The sequence below is a fragment of the Corvus brachyrhynchos genome, unplaced genomic scaffold (assembly GCF_000691975.1).
Source record: "Corvus brachyrhynchos isolate BGI_N302 unplaced genomic scaffold, ASM69197v1 scaffold114, whole genome shotgun sequence".
Classification (NCBI taxonomy): domain Eukaryota; kingdom Metazoa; phylum Chordata; class Aves; order Passeriformes; family Corvidae; genus Corvus; species Corvus brachyrhynchos.
Genome location: NW_008238337.1, coordinates 3,756,206 through 3,777,062, shown reverse-complemented (window position 1 = coordinate 3,777,062; position 20,857 = coordinate 3,756,206). Strand labels below are relative to the sequence as shown.

The following is a 20,857-nucleotide window of genomic DNA, read 5'->3' as shown; positions in this document are numbered from 1 at the left end:
GTCACTGGAGAGGACAGGGAGGTTCCCAGGGCAGGGAGCCAGGAGAGAACGTGGGGTTGTGCAAGGAGAGAGCTGGGGAAGGGATGCCAGACTCCCAGTGCCTGTGAAGTTCCTATCTGTACCCTCTAGGAAGTGCTTTGATGTAGGTGACTAACAGAAATGTTTGGAAGATTTGTTGCTGAATTGTTTTTTTTATTTTTAATACCCCCCTATTTAATGCTGGCAAAATGGCTAAAATTGAGAATGTGACTCAGAGCCAGCAGTAAAGACTTGAGCCCTTTTTTTAATTATTATTTTTCCTTTTTGTTGTTATTTTTTTTTTTTTTTGTGTGTTACAACCTCTTCCTTAACCCCTAACCTAGTTTAAAAAAAAAAAATGGAGAGTAACCCTCCGGATTTGCAGCCGGAGCAAGCTTTTGCCAGTCATGTGGCCAGGAGTTGCTGCCTCCTTGTGACCATGATACTAAAGAGCTCTTTGTTTCAGGCTCATGTACAGTCAGGAATGGTTCCTTCTCACCCAACTGCCCATGCTCCAATGATGCTAATGACGACACAGCCTCCCGGTGGTCCCCAAGCCGCCCTCGCTCAAAGTGCACTACAGCCCATTCCAGTCTCGACAACAACACATTTCCCCTATATGACCCACCCTTCAGGTGAGGAGTGTGTGCCCGGGAGACCTGCACCCTAACTGAGCCAGGTCGGAGTAGTAACAACTGGGAGAAACCAGATTTGGGGAAAAAAAAAAAAGACAAAAAAAACCCAACCAGCCTTAAGATGTCCTTGTATTTCGCAGCTGCGCTTTGGCAGCCTAGAGGAGCGTAGGTTTAGCTGGTGAGATGTACCTAATTCAGGGAATATTCTGCTTTTTCTCTAGCTGGAGTAGAGAAAAGGAAAAGTGTGAGACGCTGGCACTGTGGGACTGAGTTTTGCAGGTGTTGCCGTGGATTTGCCGTGGGGGATGGACTGTGTGTAGCTTATAATGATCGGAGGTTTTATTAAATCTTGATGATTTCACAGGAGTGAAATGTTGTGTGGGGGTAGGGCTGCTGATAAAGTGACAACTGAAATCTAAACTTTAATTCAGAGTAACATTCTGCAGCTTTGCTTTGGGGGAAAAGTAGGAGTTGTGTGACTTCTTTCCGCTTTAAATTTAACCTTATTTAGGCTTCTTTGATTATTCGAGTTCAAACAGCCTCTGAACTTCTGTAGTGATGTAGTTTTACCTGATGTTTCTTGGGGAATGTGTGAGCAGAACAAAGCTGCTTTCTGAGGGCTTAGGAAGGGAAAAAAAAAACCAAAACCATCCCAAGGACATCTTGATGTGCAGGGTTTTGTTTTGTTCTCTAAGAAAATAAAAGCAAAAAAAAAAAAAGAGGAAAAAAAAGAAAAATAAAAGAAAGTTGAGCTCAGTAGTTGTCCTGTGACCACTTTACTAGCAAACTGTTGTGTGGCTTGCCAATTTATTATTTACATTTGAACTTTTTTTTTACAGTACAAGCCCACCACCAACAGCAGTTGTAAGGCTCATCTGGAATAACTGAAAGGCTGGATACCTTTTGTAGGCCAAATACCCTCCTTCTACTGCTTCTGCCAACTGGAAGCACAGAAAACTAGAATTTCATTTTATTTTGTTTAAAAAAAAAAAAATTTTTTTTTTTTTTTTGATTTCTTGTAACATCCACTAGGAATGCTAACAGTTCATCTTGCAGTGGGAGAGATTCGGACTGAGTAGAGGCATTTAGGAACTTGTGGGCTATTCCATAATTCCATGCACTGTATCTGAGTCCTGCAAGTGCCCCAACTCTGCTTGCTGAAAACTGGAAGTTATTTATTTTTTAATGACCCTTCAAAGTTATGAACTCGTCAGCTAGCAAAAGAAGTAACAAGAGTGATTCTTGCTGCTATTATCACTAAAAATCAAGACTTGGAGATCCCTTTTACTTCTAACTAAACTTGAAACAGGTTCAGTAAAAAAAAAAAAAAATTCTAATCGTCAAACGGATGAGTTATTATTTATAAATCACGTTTGATGAGATAATCACTATCGTGAGACAGTGATGTAACTTTTAAGTTAAGAAAACTTTTACTTTGTAGATAATATAAAATAAAAACTTAAAAAAAAAATTAAAAAATAAAAAAAGTTTTAAAAACTGACCCTCCTCGGTGTTTGTGTGGTGATTTATGAGTCTCTTCCCGTACAGGCTTCTCCAGCTCTGATCCTCACTGGAGCCAAGGTTTGCCCTGAGTCTGTTGGGTGCTGCTGCTGCAGGGGCATTGCAGAAATCAGGGAAAGGTTTGGGAATCACAAATTCAGTACAGTTTTCCAACAAGGTTTTGTGTCCGGGTGATTTTGTGTTCCTGATCCCTCAGCCCTGGGCTGCTCCGGACGGTGTCGGGAAAGGTCCCAGCTGGGCCTTCGAGGTGATAAAAGTATAAAAGTCCGTGGTGCTGCTGGAGAAGGAAAGGAAGGGTAAGAATTCCCTGGCAAAAAGCCTTAAAAAGATGAGGAGACAAAGGTTATCCCTGCTCCCAGTGCCGTGTCCTGACTGTCCTGTGTGGGGCAGGCATCGTCCCATGGGGACAAACCAGAGGATTTTCATGTCTGAGGGAGCATTTCTGCCTTTTAGCATCCACTATCCACTAAAACAATGTCCAGGCACCTGGAGAGAATCAGACTGAAGGCTACAAGTGAGAAATGAGTTCTAAAAACAGTTTATTAAGAGCAGATTTTTTTTTTTTTTAATATTACGGTAAAATCGCGTTATTCAAGAATAAGTTACTTGTACAGTACATACAGAAACAATATATAGAAAAAATTACTATACAAGAAGAACTTTTCTGTGCAGGTGAAAAGTAGAACTTTCAAATTAATACACTCCAACAAAACTGTTGGCTTTAATCGTCCTGCTAAAGGCTGATTTAGGCAATACACAGTCGCCTCTCTGCCTCTGGGAGCTGCTGGGGAAGGTTGGGGCTGTTTGGATCAAAGCTAAAAGTTTGGAATGCTGGATGACACCAGGGTTTGGTGGTCCAGATGAGGAATGAGAAGCTTTGGCTTCTCTCTGGATCTTTTCCTAGAAGTTTCACCCCAAAATAACTTCAATGCAAACGGATGGGTGAGGGATGGTGGTGTCAGTGTTCGGTACCTGCTGGTGCTGTTCCACAGGGCTGGGATGTGGGAGGGAGGGAGGGATGGAGACCTCAACTAATGCTTCATGGCAGGGGCTTCTTCAGAACCTGACACCCCTGAGGACACGAAGGCCACTGAGCAGGAGGGGCTGGCAAGGGGGAGAGGAGAGGGAGGAGTTCTGGCTGGACCCAAGTCTTGGATTGTGCCCTAAACCAGGTCCCTGGTGTCACACAGAGTGAAGGCACTGCCTGGTTTACATCTTTATTGCTCAAAACTGTCCTGAGTAGCTGGATGAAATGGGGCTCCCCACCCGAGCCCCTCCTGGGGGAGGCCACCAGGCCTCCAAGAGCTGCTCCTGAGGCTCCTGGCTTCATTAGGTGGGATCTGAACTCGTGTTCCATGAGCCCAGCTCCAGGGCCGAGGCACAAACTGGTGGCCACACCTGACTTTATTTCTGAGGAGGCCGCACCTCCACAGAGCCAGCCAGGGGCTCTCCCCTTGGCTTCCCCTCTTCCCAAAATGCCAATAAAAATCCCACAGGGGCTGGGGAACTAAACCTGCCCAGCCCTGGGCTCTTCTCTCGCATCACAAGAATATAAAAACCCTGCAGAATGCTTATATTCCATGGGGTGGAATGGCTTAATGCTCTTTGCCCACTGCTGTAATCCAGAGGAGTGAGTACCTTAGGGCTGGAGTAACGTGCTGGCAGGAGCAGTGTCAGGCTCTGACCTGTGTCACGAGCCAAACGTTTTCTAGGAGAAATGGGATTTCAAACTCAGTCTCCCAGGAGCCTAGGAAATAGCCCAAAAATCCCCTCAGGTCCTGCTGCAGCAGATCAGAAATGAGGAGATGGTGGAGCTGGGACAGCCCTTGGCTCCCTGTGGGTGAGTGTGGGGATGGAATTAAATAATCAGAGGGACTCTCCTGCTGCTCACTGGTGGGGAGAACAGGAGTTCTCCCCCACTGGCGTTTGTTTGCATGGGGGAAGTAGCTGGCGGGGAGATAATGAACCCAACGTGTATTTTCCTAATCAAGCACAGCAATTTCCATTTAAACTGCAGAGAACCCCCCTGTAATTAAACTGCAGGTTAAAAATACCACATGCACACGCATGTCTCAGTTCTGGCACTGGAACAATAAAGTCCTGGTGTGCCAAAACAACCCACCCCAGCAGCATCTGATTTATCTGGCAAGGATTTCTCTGGATTCATCTGGCAAGGGATGTGAATAGCGATGCCTTTTTCCAGCCCGTCCTTTCTTTGCAGATGTGGGGAGATTGGGGTGATTCCACCTCACCTTTTGGGGGAAAACCCCTTTGAACACAGTCCCCTGGAGCTCAGTGGGAATAAAAACAGGAATCTTAGCACGATTTAGCACATCCCTGTGTTTCCCAAGGTTTTGGGAAACAGGCAGTAAGTAAGGAAAGGAGCCGACAACTTGTGCTGTGCTGTCCCCCCTTCCCTTCCCCATCCCCATAAATGCAAGAGCACGGGGAGTTATTTATGAGCCTCAGAGGGAGCTGCCTTGCCTGGCACAAGCCAGCCCCGGGGATGTGCTCCTGCCTCTGGCTGCAGCCTTTGTGCTGCTCCGGGGAGGAGAATGGGATGCGGATACAGCTGAGGAGCCCAGCGAGGACAGGGCTGGCTTTGTTTCCCCATCAGCCTCTCCGGGGCTGGCAGTGCTGCAGCACCAGTGCAGTTTGCTCTTAATGCTCCCAGTTTCAGGCACGAGTGTAGAGAAAGCAGGGGAGAAAAGCCTTTGCCTGCTCTAAATGCACAAAGCCCAGGAGAGAGCCAGAGCAAGCAACGGGGAGGCACAAAAGGAAAACCTGAATGGTTTCTCCGGTTGATAGTTCCCGTTTGTCCCTGCAGCATCTTTTGATTTATAAACCCAGATTTGCTCTCACGGCTGCTCCTTGAGCTGTTTGGCCCCAGATATTTTGGCCTTGCCCTTCAGCTCCTGACCTTGGCTCACCCAGCACCTGCTTCACACCAAAGCCCAACCTTGAGGCTGGAATTTTGTGGAATTCCCTAACTCAGCCCCACAAGGCTTTGTGTTTGCTGCTTTTCAAATTAATTGCTAAATCTTAATGCTCCTGAGGGCTCCCACTTGTATTGCAATTTCAAGGAAAACAGAAATAAAAAAGCTTTCTGTCAGGCAATCTCAAGGCAAGTTTTGCATCCAAAATCCCAGGGAAGGCTGCGCTGGGAAATCTGGAAGTTGAATGCTGTGAACATCCCCTCCCATGTGGCGCAACAGCTCCAGCCCTTCCTCTTTCCTAAAATAACGGCAGCTTCTCAGAAGTGCTTCCTTTCTCCCGGCTGCCCCAGGCAGGTGAAGCAGCCCCAGGGGCTTGGGAACAGCAGCAGAGTTTGGGGACAGCTGGGGATCAGGGGAGGCTGAGACCCAGGGATTTGGACAAGTTTTTCCTCCAGGTGAGGAGGTGTCCCCAAGGACACCCCCCGCCTGCAAGAGGCCGTTGTGTAGCTGGAAATGCCACCAAGCTCCTGGGGACATGGTGTTCTGGGGGGAAAAAGGCAAGAAAGAGTGGGGGGGGCTCTTTAGGGGGAAAACTGACTTTAGATTTGTGCCTAAAATCACTGGGATAAAACAGTTCCATTGCCAGGATAAAATGGTTCCCTCACTGGGGTAAAATGATTCCATCACCAGGATAGAACACCTCCATGACCTGGATAAAACAATTCCATCACCAGGACAAAGCCGTTCCATCACCGGGATAAAAACACCTCCATCACCGGGATAAAACCCCATTCATCACAGGGATAAAGAGCCTCCATCACCGGGATAGAACACATCCCTCACCAGGATAAAACGGGATAAACCCCTCCCTCACCAGCAGGAGTGGTTTGTGTCAATCTCTGTGTTAGTTCTCAGCTGGTGCCATGGCTAAGGATGGAGCAATTAGTGTTCAGTCTCAATCAGCCGGGAGAGCAGGATGAGGATCCCTCGGGCTGGCACAGGGAGTGACCACGGCTGTGCTGGGTTAAAAAGGAAAAGCAAGAAAAAGCCAGTTTTTGCCTTAGCTAAAAAAAAAGCCCAAACCCTGCTCTTCACCCATCATGGGAGCTCAGCTCAGGTCGGGCTTTGCTGGTGGGCTCAGCAGCCGGGGCAGGAGGACGAGGCCTGGAGCAGCAACTTGGCAGTGAATTTATAATCCTTTTTTTCATGTTATCCTGGTTTGGTTTTTTTTTCCCTTTCTCCAATTCCATGGGTGTAACACAAGACCCCGGTTCCTTGGCTGGGCTCTGTCGTGTCAGGGACAGGCAGGACACCGGGCCCGGCACAGGCACGAGCGGCGTTGTGTAAACAGTAATGAGAAAGCTTTGATAAGAACAACAAAAATAACAATAAGAGGCCCTTTAACAGGCCAACGAGAGGGAGCACACCCGTACAGGAGTGAAAAATTACCCCCTTCCTTGCAAAAAATACAATAATAATCCCTAACCAGAAGGAAGAAACAGGTACATTCTTTCTCTCGATGGATCCCCAGAAGGTCTCCAGGATTTCTCCACCCGAAAGTGCATCCCAGTGCTGGCGCGGTGCTGCTCAGAGCGGCGTGTACTGGTTGTCGATGGCACGGATGTGGCCCCGGCCCTGAGCCTCCACCTCGTAGTCCGAGTCACGGGGCCGGGGCACGGGGGCCGAGGTGGCCCTGGCCGGGCGCAGGCTCTGTGCCAGCTCAGCCGGCGGCGGCACCAGGTGGAAGATCTGCTCCGCTGGGGGACCCGCGGGGGGCTCCTCGGGGCAGGAGGAACCGGCGGGGACGAGGCTGAACTCGGGGCTCCAGCCGGGAAAGGGCAGCAGGAGAGGGACCGTGGTGCTGGAGCCGGGAGCTGCGGGCAGAGGGAGATGCCGATCAGGGGGATGCTCCGGCCCCATCGCCCCTGCTCTGGGGGTGCAGGGTGCATCCCACGACCCCCGCCCCACAGCTGGTGGCTGGGAGCAGCTTCTCCTTTCTCAAAAGAGGAAGCTGGGAGCTTGGGAATCACCTTCTGTGCCACTGCCCCGAGGCTTCTGCTTCCCCACTCCTCGAGCGCCCAAAAGGCCCAGCTCTGCCCAGCCCCGAGGCACCCACACCCAGCCCGGCACCCTCCATCCCTCGGGAACATCCCCCTCCCCGCACACCTTGCGCCTGGGGCAGGACGACGACGTAGCTGGAGAGCCGGACATCGCAGGCGGTGCCGCACTCCAGCGGGATGGGGTAGCGGTGGAAGTGGTGCAGCATCTCCACGATGGAGGAGAAGCGGAGGTGCTGGACACGGCACTGGCCCCGCTCCGTCAGCGCCAGCCGCAGGTGCTGCGGGGAGGAGCACAGACCTGTTACCCTCCCTCCACCTCCCTCCTGGAGGAGACAGGGTGGGGAAGCAGGGATATTTGGGATGGGGGTCACGAATGGTTTTAGCACGATGTGCTGCATCCCCAGCCTGTGGTTCCCTGGGGAGGAGGGCACCAGCCCACTGCAAGCATCGGGGCAGAGACCAGGAGAGCATCTCCCTGGGGTGGGATGCGGTGGGACAGGGACTGTCCTGCAGCAGCGGGGCTGCCCCAGGGGCTCCTGTGAGATTCCCCTCCCCATCCCAACCCTGTCCCGCCCGTACCTTTGCTCTGCCCTGGAAGTTGAAGGTGAGCACGTACTCGCCGCGGCGCGTCTCGCTCTGCCGCACCAGGAACACGCCGTGGCCCTCCAGCCCCCCCAGCTGCACCAGGTGAGCCGCCTTCACGCGGGAGATGGGCCCGTGGAACCAGGGGCAGGAGGAGAGGAACTGCTCCATCCCCGGCCCCGCCGCCTCCCCCGGGCCCCCCGGTGTCGCCCCTGCCAGGCACAGGGATGAGTCCCTGGGAAATGGGGACCCCTGCCCATCGCCCCCATCCCCTCCCCTCCAGCTCTGTGTCCCTCTCGTGCCATTTGGGGAAGGCCAATCAGCCCAGCCATGGCAGGAGCTGGTGACCCCCCGGTGAGGGATACTCTGTCCCCAGGGTCCCCTGGGTGTCCCCCCGCTCACCTTGGCTGAGGGGATCGGTGCTAGTGGTGGGGGTGGGGGCTGTGGGGTCAGGGTGCCGGCACATCAGGAGCTCAGGGTCACCCGTGTCAGACCTGCTGGGGATGGGAGAAGCCAGGCTGAGTGCTGGTGACGGGGACACAGAGCCACTGTCCCCATCCCCAGGCTCAGGGACATCCGGAGGGCGCTTACCCCCTGCGCATGCACTCCCGGATCTCGGCCGTCCAGCAGCTGAGCTGCTGCTCATCCCCTGCCTCAAACAGGATGTCGGTAGCGTTGGTGACCTGGGGGACATCGGAGAGGGACATGGGGGCTTCAGAGAGAGAGAGAGAGAGATGTGCATCCCCCTCCCACCCACCCATGCTTGGGACCCCAGCAGGGACAGCGCATCCCCCACCCTGCACACCACATCCCCCTGTGCATCCCCTCCCTAGAGAGGAAGAGGAAGTGAAATTTGGCACGGGAGCTTTTGGGAGCCACGTGTGCCCCAGAGGGTGGGAAAGGCCTTGGGGGTGACTGCAGACCCTTTCAGCAGCTCCTACCTTGAGGACAAAGGTGTGGAGGTTATCGGGCATCTCGAGGCGTGTGCACCTCCGCATCTCCTGCACGGCGGAGCAGGCAATGAGCAGCTTTGGCTTGGAGCCCTGCGAGGGGAAACACAGAGCCTGAGCTGAGCCTCTGCACCCCAAAACACCACCCCACACCCCAAAACACCACCCCACCTGGTACTGCTGTACCAGGTCCAGGAGCCACCCGAGTCACAGCAGCCAGCAAGGAAATACCCGGTTCTGCAGGGAAATACCCCACCAGCAAGGAAATACCCTGTGTGGTGAGGAAATACCCCATGTGGTGAGGAAATACCCCCCACGGCACTGCCCACCTACTGTCAGGGCACCCCAGGGGGCTGGGTGACATCTCAGTGGTCCCAAGGACCCTACAGTGGAGGGGTGGGTGGAGGAGAGGAGGGACAAGGGGGTTCCCAGCGTGGCAGCGCGTTCCAGGGATGTGGCACCGATGGGGAAATTGGGCGGCAGTCAGGGAACATCCTGCTCGTGGGTGCAAGGGTCAGTAGCGTGCCAAGAGCGCTCTGGTGGGTTTGGCACTGATGCAGGCATGTGACAAAATGCTGAGCAAACACTTCTAAAAAAGCTAAAATATCCCTGTGGCAGCTTTCGGTTCCTCTGCTGCCCCGCTGGCTGCCGGGAGGCTGAGGCATGTGGCACAGGACCCCGCTGGACCCAGGGTGCCAGGGGGGCAAAAATCTCCTGAGCACCTCTGCACCAGTGCTGGGTGATGCAGCCAATGCTCCGTGCTCTGTCCCATGGCCAGAGCCATCCCCTGCATCCCAGCAAAGCCCAGGCAGTGCCACCACATGCCAGGCACGCTCATCCCCCTACACCAGGCTTGCTGCACCACAACGTTTTGGCTGGCTGCGATTCACGCAGTGGCTTCATCATCCCTTTTTTTTGGCTCCAGTGTCCCTCCCCCCTCCACAGCCACTGTTCCTACACAGGGACAATGTCCCTACATGCTGGGCTGTGGCACTTCACCCCACAACAGCATTTGCCAACCAAACTGCCCAGATTCTGCTCCGAGCTTGTGATCCTCACAGCAAACCCACACCTGCTGTGTCCCCAACCCCCTGTATGACACCAAGAGTGTCCCCACCGGACACCTCCTCGGTCACCCAACCACACTGTGTTCAGCTGTGCCTTTTTTTGTTTTCCATCCCCCCCTCCTTCCTCCCTCTCTCAGCCGAGCACTCGGTGTTCTCTTGGGCCGGAAACGCAGCGTGAGAGGGATCAGCCCTTATCAGCATCGAGCTGCACCGAAAAGAAAGTTCTTAGAAGTCGCTCGTGTACGGCGTCATGCACAGGGCTGGTGACACCGCGGTGGCTCCGGCACCCCCGGGCCTGCTGGCGACAGTGATTGCAGCTGTGCCATGCTGCAATCACTGTCACCGGGCTGCCGTGAGCCGCCGCGCTGGCGCCGGGGCTTTATCCCGAAGGAATTTGGTTTTTCTGCCACCTTTGGAACGTAACCGTGCCCTGTGCAAAGTCCTGTGCGGAGAAAGTGAAAGGATCGCTCATCCTGGCTGCTTTCCCACACGGGGGTTGTGACGTCCAGCATGACCCTGAGCGGGTTTTATCAACATCCCAACCACAGCGCTGGGGTCGGCTTCTTAGGAAATCGGGAAATTCCAGGAAAAGGGAGTTCGGAGAAGCCCCCTGTGTGTCTTGGTGTGGAGAGCGCAGCTGGAGCGTGAAGGGAGAAGGAAATGATGCAGCACAGAGATACGGTGCCTGAAAAAGCAGGCTGGCTTCGGAGAAGTGCCTGCCGCAGGCACGGTGCCCCCGCTCCCGGAGAGCCGCACCTGACCGCAAGATGCCCGGCTCGATGCGGCCGCTACCGGGAAAGGGAGTTCTCAGTAACCAAAAGTGCACACTCAACACACCAAGTGCTCACCCACGGGCTCCTTCTCGGCAAGAGGTGCCCCAGCAGCCCTGTGGGGATGGGTAACCCCCGCTGCCACCTGGGTTGGGGTGCTCAGCATGCTCAGGATGGGATGAAATGTTTGGGATGTTGCTCCAGCTCAGCCCCAACCCCACTAGCATCAGCTTCCACATGGAGATTCACCTCACTGCTCCCCAAAGGATCCTGTGCAAATGGGGGAAAGCCCAGCATGAGGCTGAGCACCCCCCAAAATCACCTGGGACGGGGCATCCCATGAAGCTGTACTCCCAAGCCCCCAGAACAGAGCTGCTACCCTGCCACTGCTGTGGCATTCCCGGCATTCCCAGTCCTGGCACACAAAACTGGGCATCCTGGGCTCTGCCATGGGTCATTCTCCAGCTCCAGCAGGTCCCTCACACCTCTCCAACAAGGATATTTGGGATTTATGGGGTTTTTCACAGCAAAGCTCCTTCCAGCTCGCCCACCTGTGCCAGGAACGCCCTCCCCACAACGCTGTGAGCTACTGCCTTAAGGAGCACGTCCTGTCTGGATGCTCAGGGGACACTGAGGGTGCTGGGGGAGCTTTTGCCACTCAGCTGAGGAGAAAGGCGGCTCTCCAAGAATGAGAGTGGTGGCACAGCAACGACGGCAGTGGCACGATGATGACAGCAGTGGCATGGTGACGATGGCAGTGTCTTGGTGATGATGGCAGCAGTGCAGTGATGAGGGTGGTGGTCTGACATTGATGGCAGTGGTGGCACAGCGATGATGACAGCAGTGGCATGGCGATGACAGCAGTGTCATGGTGACAGTGGCAGTGGCACAGTGATGATGGCAGTGGCACAGTGATGACAGCACTGTCGCTGTGACAATGGCAGTGGCACCATGATGATGATAGTGGCACCATGATGATGATGGTGGCATGGTGATGATGACAGTGGCTGGGCCATCAGGCTGAGTTTGCACAGAGCAAATCCTTCGAGAGCACCAGGAGCTGCCCCCGGCCCCTCCACGCTCCAGGGGTTTCCCCATGCCGGCTCTCACTTCCACTCTGAGTCACCAGCGGGAGGTGGGGAAGTGCCCGAGCCCTTGTGCAAGGTCCCCAACGGATACAGGCAAGATTTGTCACTTCTTGTAAATCACGGAGCTCTGTGTCCCTTACGCAAGGGACAAACCTCAGCCAGAGCTGCAGCGCTGAGCCCAGCTCGGCCTGGCTGTGCTGGATGGACACAAAACCATATCCTGTGCCTGCAGCTCTGGGGAAAGTTGTGAAGTTTTCCAGGAGCATGGATACACGCAGATCTTCTCCAGGGAATGCTGGGTGAACAGGGTGGGAAACACATCCCCTGGTGCTGGGGCAGGGCAGGGGGAGGCAGAGGGGCCCTGCAGGGGCTGTGAGGGCTTCAAGGGTCCTGCTGGAGGATGCGAAGTGTCTGCTGGAACTGCCATTGTCCTCAGGGATTCACACCATGGGTAATCCCAGCCTTCATACTCGGGGATTTTGTGTGGCAGGAAATCCCAGTGGTTGCCCTTGGGAGTTTCACCATAGTTAAACCCAACGCTCATCCTTGAGGACTTTGCACCATGGATAATCCCAGTATGTGTCCTTAGGTGTTTACACCACAGCTAATCCTGGTGTTCATCCTCAGGGATCTGCACATGACTGATCCCTCTGTCCTCCAGCAGCTAATCCCAGTGCTCCGGGGGAGCTGACAGCACAGCTCATCCCAGTGCTCTTCCTCGGGTATTTGCACCATGGCTCATCCCAAGGGAAGAGGTCCACCCTGGACAGCCCCTGCCAGTGCTGGTTGTTGGGACAGGGACTGGAATCCCACTGATTTGGGCCTTCCATGCCTGCTGCAGGAACCCCTAGATCAGCTCAGCTCCCCCTGGCCCCAGGGTGACACATTCCCAAAACATTCCTGCCTCTCTGCAGGTGGAGACCGCTCATCTGGAAACCTGACAGCAGCTCTGTTCTGGGCTTGGGGAACTGGAGCTCAGAGGTTCCCTGACTCAAACAGGAGCACGGGAGGTGATTCCCACTACCGGCTGCTGTGCGAGCTTAACATCCCCCAGCCCCTGGTCATGACCTCCCAAAAAACCCTCTCCGCCCACCCCAAAGCTCCTCCAGCATCCTCAACCCGAGACCAGAGGCACAAAGGAGTTTCCAGGACAGCCTGTCTCCGAGCATCCCGCGGGCCGTGGCAGGGGACAGAGCTGTCCCCGAGGGGACCGAGCTCAGCAGTGACAAGAGGCACCGTTGTGCTGGCCTGAAGCGCTGGCTCGGGGGCGGCCGGGGCACAAAGATCCCTCTGTTCCCATTCCGGGCGGCTGCCGAGCGCCGGCGAACGGCGATGGGAGAGAACACAGCCCGGACCCCATCGCCCCCCTGAGCTCCGATTTCCTACTAAATTCAACTGGGGTGCTGCAAAACAACACCCCAAGAGCCGCCGGGTGAATCTGTGGGGTGGGATGTGGGGGGTTCAGGCAGGAAGCCCCACCCATCCCTGGGGCTGGTGGCTCCTCTTTGTGCATTGATAAACCTCCCTGCTCTGCACGAATGAGCCAGCATTCCCAAACTGCTGCAAAGCCCCCCAGAACCCTGCAAAGACCCCAAAACCCTGCAAAGCCCCCCAAAACCAGTGAGCCCAGTGGCTCACAGCAGGGCTGAGGGAGATGGGGGCTATAAAAAGGATCTGTAAACAGTCGGCATTCGCCAGCCCCTTGATTTTTATTTTTTTTGAAATTTATTTCATGCCAAATTCGGTTCCAGCGTGGGCTGCCTTAATAATTTCCTGGAATAAATAACGAGCATGGAAAGTAAACAAGGTGTCTGTGTGCAAGTGGGAGCCGCAGCAGCCGGGACTGAGTCACCCCAAACCTCGGCCCCAGAGGGATGGGGGGGTCCAGCATGGACCCTGCAAGCTCCCCACAGTCACTGGGATGGGCTGGGATTTTCTGTCATCCCAAGGTTTTGCATCATCCAGGGGGTTTTGCATCACCCAGGATGGTGGAGAAGGTTCAAAATGCCGTGAGGGAGCATTCAATCCACGGGATGGGTATTTTCATCCCTGCCCCTTGCCCAGGGCTGTGCCTGGCTGGAGGAAGTGAGTTTGCCCAAAATGTTCGCTTTTAAATAACCCCAAAATGACATTGAGCATCACAGTGCCCATCACAGAGACTGGAGTTGGGACCTGGTGGGAAGGAGCAGGGTCCACCCCAGCCGAGCTGCCACCACGGCTGGGATGAATCCTTGAATCCTTCCAGACCTCGCGCTGCCTGCGCAGGCTCTCATAAATATTTACCTTTGAAAGACGCAGCTCTCAGCCTCGAAACAACCACATCCTGGGCCGTGAAAAGAGAAAAAAAAAAAAAAAGAAGAAAAAGGGGAAAAAAAGAGAAGACAACCACCCAAAAAAGCCCCACTAGGCATCTCACATCAGCTGCGGGGACCCAGCGCCCACCAGCACCCACAGCTCTTCTCACCCCAGCTGTGGGAAGCTTTGCTGGGGGGAAGCGACGCGTTCCCTGAGTGCTTTCCCAGTCCCTTTTCCTGTGGTTTGCTCAGTATCTCCATGTTTTGCTCACTTCTCAGGCAGCACGTGGTGCTTTCCACCCCGAGCAGCTCTGCAGCATCCCTGCGAGGGACACTCCGATAAACAGGGAGGGCACAGCAATGGGACAACACCCCCCGAGAAGGGCGGATTTTAAAGGATGGGATTAAAAGGACGGAATCTTTCCGAGCCCACAACCCCAGAGTTCAATGAAGCACAGGTTGGGGTCCGTCCTGCACCCTTCACCTCACACCCAGCTCGCCCCGGCGAGCCCCATCCCAGCAACAGTTTCCAAAATAAGAAACTCCGCTCTTCAGCAATTAACGCCGGGGCTGTGGTTACGCTGCTAAAAGTGTTTTTTCCGTGCATGACCAAGGATGGAAAAAGTTGTGGTTAATAAATGACAAATAACCTTTGTCTCCTCGCCCTCCCCCCCACCCCGCCGCGCGCCCTCACCCCGCGATACCCAAAAACAGAGCAGGGAGGAGGGGGAAGAGAGCAAAAGTCACCACCAAAATCTCACAAAGCCCTGAGGCCGCTCAGCCCTCGGTGCCTTCGAAGAACAGCGGGTGCCGAGAGCGCGGCGCCAGAGAGAGGCTGCCCGAGGGTTTTGGGGCAGCTCCGGGTGCCTTCAGGGGAGGTTTCGCCTCTCCCAAGGGATTTTCAGGACACCCAAAGCCCTCCAGGTCATCATCACAGCAGTTTTGCCAGCTCCTGGCTGTGTGGTCCTTGGGAGAGCCCGTGAGAGGGATGCGGTCCTTGGGGTTGCCAGGAAAGGGATGCGATCCTTGAGGATGCTGGGAGCAGGATCACAGAATCACAGAATGATATGGGTTGGAAGAGACCTTCAGAGGCCACCCCGTCCAATCCCTCTGCAATGAGCAGGGACATCACCTAGATCAGGATGAAGGCCCTGGAAATGCCAAAAAAGGGATGCAGTCCCTGGGAATGCCAGGAGAGGGATGCTGGGAGCAGGACGTTTGGAGAGGGATCAGACTCACGGAATAGTTTGGGCTGGAAAAGATCTTGAAAAGACAGCAAGTCCAACCCCCTGCAGCGAGCAGGGACATCTCCAGCTGCATCAGGACAGGATGCAGCCCCTGGAGATTCCTGGAGAAGGATACCAGGAGAGAGATGAAGTCCCTGAGGATACAGGGAGAAGGATACTGGGAGAGGGATGAAGGATGCCAGGAGAGGGATGCAGTCCCTGGGGATGCAGACTGACACAAACATGCTCTTTCCTGGCCCAGGGACGGGATGATGGGATGCTGACCTGCTTCCCATCACAGGCAAAACTCTTCTCATGGTGCTCCAGGGAGTAAAGCTCCCCCTCCACCACAGGCCCTCCATTAATCCTTGGCTGAGTCGCTCAGGCCACGTTTGAGCAGCTCCAGGAGGAGCAGGGACAAGGAACGGGGACCAAAACACTGGGATGTGCCCCATCCCGTGCCAGACCAGCTGCCACCCACAGCCCCAAGCACCAAAAATCAGGGACAGGAACCTGCTGGCTCAGGAGGTGGCAGTTCTCAGAAACCAGATTCAGGTGAAAGGGGTAAAAAAAAGAAAAAACATCGAAAAAATGAGAGAGAAAAAAAAAAAGGAAGTCAGAGCAGTCTCACACTGAGCAGAGATAAAAATACTGCTCCTCCCGTGGCTGCGGCGAAGACTTCGAGCCGTGGCAGAGGCTCCAAGGGCTTTCTCCGGAAGGAGTCTTCCCGGCTAGTCCCGGCGTGCCATCAATTTACGGGATGCACTGGATTTCATTAAAATGCTATAAAGAAAGCAGCACAAATGCAAATCCCATTTCCCTTCCCCTTCCTGTAAAAACATCTGGTCAACAGAAACGGCTCGGGACATTTCCGCTGCGAATCACGGCTTTCACGGAGTTTGGGATTTGGCCATTTAAGAGGTATTTGGGGCTGGGGCTCAGCTAAGGAACAGGGCGGCCCCAAGGCAGACAAACCTGGGTTTGCCAGCTTTGGTTTAAATTTATGAAGGTGGAGAGACCTCAGTGGTACGCAGTCCTAAAGGTTATATGGGATTAAAGGGTGTGGGAGTGGAGAAAGCCCTTAATGCCTCTAAGGAAATCAGGGAGGACTGGTGAGCATCGCCCTCATGATGGACATCAGAGAATCCACCTGGGCTGCAATTGCAGGACCATGCCCAGGGTTTTCCAGTGGCAAATATATATATATATATATATAGCCATATATACAAACACTACAAGTATCCTGATATCCCTCTACTCCAGCTGCTCTTCCACTGAGCATCCTCACCTCACTCCTCACACCCCAGCACCCTCTGGAATGTCCCCAGGGTGGCATCCAGGTGCCCCCCAATGCTGTGCCCTGCAGCCAGGCCATGACCTTCTCCCAGGGGAGCACCAAATCCCATTACCTCCAAATCCCTCCTTTGCAAAGTCATTTTTCCAGTGCTCGAGGGAGGAGGGAGTGATGCCAAAACCAAGCCAGCTGCGGCTGTGAGCATGGGAAGGGGAGCTGCTCCCTCTCCCAAAATCCTCATCTCCTCTGGCACACGCCTGGGGCAGGGGATGCCCACTCCAGGCAGTGCCGTAGGGATCACCGGATTCTCCAGCACAGCTCCCTGACCCCTTCACCCAGCACAGCCACCCAAGCAGTAAATGGGATCAGGGCTCTTCAAAGCCCCCACTCCCTTTGATGCCGGGCACGTTACAGGATTAAGCTCAGAGGGCCCATTGGAGCACCAGGAGAAACGGGGAAAAATGAGATAAAAGCTGCCAAAAGCAGCAGGACCCCCCTCCTTTCTCCACACACCTGCCTTTTCCAAGGTCATTCCAAGGGGATGGATGTTTGGGGGCTTGGCTTGATGCCGTAAAGCCCTGAGGCTGAGCTGAAATTTCAATTGCATCCTATTATTTGCCAGGTGGGAAGGGGAGGAAGGGGGAAGAAAGAGGAGGAAGGGAGTAGGGTGCTTCCAGGGAGACCCTGAGGGTGACCAACCTCACAGTCCAGAGACCAGTTGGGGTTAAAAAAGCCCAAGAACTGGTTTTACAGTTGCTTATTAAAAACCATCAATTTTCTAAGGTGATCAACAGCATCCTCAAATCCAGAACAGACCCATGAGATGGGGAAAAGGCAGTGGCAAAGCCCTGGGAGCATCCCAGGGCAGGAGGTTTGAAGGGAAGGGGCTCCTCACAGCCATTCCCGGGAGGTTGTTGGTTGTTATTTAGTTATTTTAAAGGAAAATAACCCCCCAACAAACTGTTCTGTTCTCACTGCTCCGTGGTTTGCCCCCGTGCTGGGTTTGGGGAGTGGCAGCCACCAGCACCGTGGGGGAATTTCCACCGCCCCCGGAATTCAACCGCAGTCACTGGGAAAGGGTCTGGATTGATTGTGCTGTAAAGGAGATGGGAGCTGGCCCTGGCCCAGAGAATTGGAAAGGAAGGAGCCGCCCTGAGAATATTTGCACAGGAAGCAATTTAATCCAGAGACTTGCAAAATCCAACAAGGAACATCCCCCACTTCCGCAGCCCTGGCTGAGAAACCCCCAGCTCGGGGCTCCGGGGACCGTGGGGTCTCCGGCCTCGTGGTGATGTGGAGCACCAGGAAATCTCCATCCCCTGGAGACTGCAAGGAATAATGCTCAGAGCAGAGGGGGAACTCAGTGTCTTCTTTGAAGTGTCTCCCACCCCTGAGTCAAAGCTGGTCAGGGAATGTGGGGAGAGGAAGAATGTGCTGGGCTTGTTTCCCAAGGGGGAGGGAAACAAATAAAGAAAAAGGGAGGAGAGGAATAAAAAAGGGGGGGGAATAGGGAGAAAAAAATGGGGGCAGGAAAAAAAAAGGGGGGGGAATTGAAAAAAGAAAAGGGGAAGAGAAAAAAAGAAAAAGGGGAGAAAAAAGAAGAAGGGGGGAAAAAAGAAAAAAGAGTTTTAAAAAAAGAAAAAGTGGGGGAAAAGGGAAAAAAGGGAGAGAAAAGGGGTGAGGGAGGGGGAAAAGGTGGTGCTACCCAGCTGCTGAAGCGCCCTCCAAGCGCCTCAGAGCACCCCTGACCTCCCTGTGGCCCGGGATGGGGACACACACTCCCATGGGGACAAACAACTGCAACCCTTGACACGACGGAGCAAAACCAGCTTTTACTTTCAGATGTTACAATTTTGACGTTGTTTCTTTTTTTCAAATATTTAATATTGGAGTCGTTTGACGGAAATAGCAGGAATTCAGCCAGCTGCTCCCTGACCCTGCTGCCCTGAAGGCAGGGACAAAGCTCCAGCTCTACCGGAGGTTCCTTCTTCCAAAGCACAAGTTTGTCATCAAAGTTAAACGAGCACAGAGGAAAAAAAAATGGAAAAAGAAAGGGAAAATTCATCCCATCGCGCCTGCTCAAGACCTGCCATGTGGAGGAACCGTCTTTTCACAGATTAAACACCCCAGCTCCCCCCACCTCGCTCCCCACTCCCTCACATCCTGCATCATCTCCGCTCCAGCCACGTCCCAGCACCACGGGAGCTCCCTGGAGCAGCCGAGAGCTGAACTTCCAGTCACAAAACTCCTCATGGAAAGTAAAACTACAGGCCCCAATGGGAGCAGAGAAAGGCACCGAAGCCAATTCCTATTTTCCCTTTCCTCTCCCAGCTTGCCCAGGCGAGCAGATGCTCAGGCAGCTGAAGCCACAGCACAGGGGACAGGGTGAATTTGGGGTTCATCAGACTGGGTGCCCCCTCACCTTGCTGGGACGGGTTCATGAGGCTGGGATGAGTGGGATGGAAGCCACCAGCCTCTATCTTCAGCTTGGAAGGCAGGCGCTCTGCTTCCAGCTAGAAAACCCAGTTCTGAGGTCCCAGCAGGGAGAAATGCAATGACATATTGCCCGACTGCAGCAATTAGCACACCTTGGTCTCAGCACCTCTCACTCCCCAAACGTGACCCCACACGGGTGGCTCTGTCTCCTCCTCAGAGGTGTTAAATAAACAAGGCCCAGCCTCGCGTGGCTGCAGCAGAGGGAAAGGAGCGGCAGAGCAAACCCATCCGGGCCCCTCATGGTGAGAAACCCTCGTGCTGCTGGATGCACCGCAGCCCTGCTCCTCCCTGCAGGATGCTCCAGCATCTGGGCATCATCCCCAAACAAGGGACCCACAGCATCACCCGGCTGGGATGGGCAAGAGGCGGCAGCTCCTTACCTTGGGCGGGTCAAAGAGCTCCAGCACAAACTCCTCGTTGTCGGGCGGCCCCGCTCGCCGCAGCACCAGGCGGCAGCGCTGCCAGCGCGTCCCGCTGTCCAGGGAATTCTCATCCAGCAGCCCGTACTTGAGGAGCCCCTCCTTGCGCACCTCGGGGGGCTGCTCCCGCGACAGCCCCCACGGCAGGATGCGCTTCCCCAGTCCCGGCTTGAGAGCCGCCTCCGCCGCCTCCCCATCGCCATCCCCGGGGAGGGCATCCGAGGAGCGGCGGCGGAAGAGGCTGCGCCAGCTCCTGCGCAGCTGGCTGAGCGAGAAGGGCCTCCGCGCCGGCCCCGCCAGCTCCTCCGAGCTCCAGGACTTGCGCAGTCCAGAGGGAGCAGCCTCAGGGGCTCGGACAGGCTGCTCGGGACGGGTGCCGGGCTCTCCCTCGGCTTTTGTGGTCACCGTGCCCAGGGAAGCGTCGGTGTGGCGCCGGTGCGTGTCCCGGTAATCCCGCGCCGGGCCGGCGGGCAGGATACGGAGCTGGTTCATGGCGATGCCCTCCTTCACCTCGTGGCAGAAGTACTGCTGGAAGAGGTCGGTGAACTGCACCGAGAAGTTCTCGGCGGCCAGGAGGTCATGGTGCGGGTGCTCGGTGGCGAAGCGCAGGTAGTGCCGCGCCAGCTCCTTGGCGGTGCTGATGGCGTGCAGCTCGCAGAACTCATGCCCGCCCCGGGGATGCGCTGGCGTGCCGGCCGGCAGCGAGTGTCCATTCATTGCCGAGGCTCCAGCAAGGCGGCCACGCTGCAAGACAGAGCACACGGGTGGTGAGAGCAGTCCCCACTGTCGCCACGTGTCCCCCGCGCCCGGCAACCCCTGGCTGGCATGGCCATACCCCACTCGGAATGTGTATCCACAGGGCAGCAGCCCGGGGAAGGCTGTGGTCAGCTGGGTCCCACTCAGAGCTGCCTCATTCCCATGGATACATTGGAAATGGCCAGGGGACAACTGCTTCCCAGGGAGCAGCACGGCCACATGACCAACCACTATGGCCACCGGCGGCCACCAGCAGTGGCCACGCGGGGCTCCCAGCCCCCCAGCCCAGCCGCAGCTCCTTACACGCCCATCCCCACCTGGCAGGGCCGTGCCTCAGTTTCCCCACCTGCGCGGTGGGGAGCGGGCAGGTCCCGGTGCGGGGCGTCTGCGCGGCTTCCTGCCAGCACAGCTGCCTGCAGCTGCCCGCCGCCCGCGGGGACGCCTGGCCCGGCCACATCCGCCCGGCTCCTGCCAAGGCTCCGCAGCGCCGGTGGGTTTTCCCTCCAGGGACCTATTTCAACGGAGCTGATAAAACTGGAACGGGGGCGGGAGGGGAGGAAACAACGTGAAAAGCTGCAGAAATCCAGGGATGGAGCTGCCTCGCTGCCAGATCCTCCCGGCCCCACCGGCCTGGGGAGAGGCGGCCACGCCGCCGGCACTGCCCGGGGTGAGCGCGCGTTCCTGAGGGGGATGCTCCGCTGCCTGCGGGACCGGAGAGCTGCCGGGCTCTGGCACACCACACCGT

The 20,857-nt window shown here is 55.4% G+C and overlaps 2 protein-coding genes across 22 annotated transcripts in view; one reads left to right on the top strand and one right to left on the bottom strand.

The window, feature by feature from the left end:
* Nucleotides 1-2,154, top strand: part of ATXN2 (ataxin 2) — a 42,612-nt gene extending 40,458 nt beyond the window's left edge. For 14 of the 18 annotated variants that reach the window (XM_017734839.1, XM_017734840.1, XM_017734835.1 and 11 more), the window contains one exon: nucleotides 485-2,154. In XM_017734839.1, coding sequence (XP_017590328.1) covers nucleotides 485-688 — 204 coding nt within the window. In that variant the 3' untranslated portion in view covers nucleotides 689-2,154. The remainder of the gene's footprint in view (nucleotides 1-484) is intronic. The other 4 variants (XM_017734826.1, XM_008634179.2, XM_017734828.1 and 1 more) reach the window with 1 other exon arrangement.
* Nucleotides 2,155-2,696: 542 nt separating this feature from the next.
* The window catches only part of SH2B3 (SH2B adaptor protein 3), a 26,935-nt gene continuing 8,774 nt past the window's right edge, over nucleotides 2,697-20,857 (bottom strand). For 2 of the 4 annotated variants that reach the window (XM_017734844.1, XM_008634057.2), the window contains exons 2-8: nucleotides 19,318-20,100; nucleotides 8,694-8,795; nucleotides 8,344-8,435; nucleotides 8,155-8,249; nucleotides 7,750-7,964; nucleotides 7,277-7,448; nucleotides 2,697-6,984 (exon numbers count right to left, since the gene is read on the bottom strand). In XM_017734844.1, coding sequence (XP_017590333.1) covers nucleotides 6,698-6,984; nucleotides 7,277-7,448; nucleotides 7,750-7,964; nucleotides 8,155-8,249; nucleotides 8,344-8,435; nucleotides 8,694-8,795; nucleotides 19,318-20,073 — 1,719 coding nt within the window. In that variant the 5' untranslated portion in view covers nucleotides 20,074-20,100 and the 3' untranslated portion in view covers nucleotides 2,697-6,697. Of the gene's footprint in view, nucleotides 6,985-7,276; nucleotides 7,449-7,749; nucleotides 7,965-8,154; nucleotides 8,250-8,343; nucleotides 8,436-8,693; nucleotides 8,796-19,317; nucleotides 20,101-20,429; nucleotides 20,837-20,857 lie in introns of those variants that run through there. The other 2 variants (XM_017734846.1, XM_017734845.1) reach the window with 2 other exon arrangements.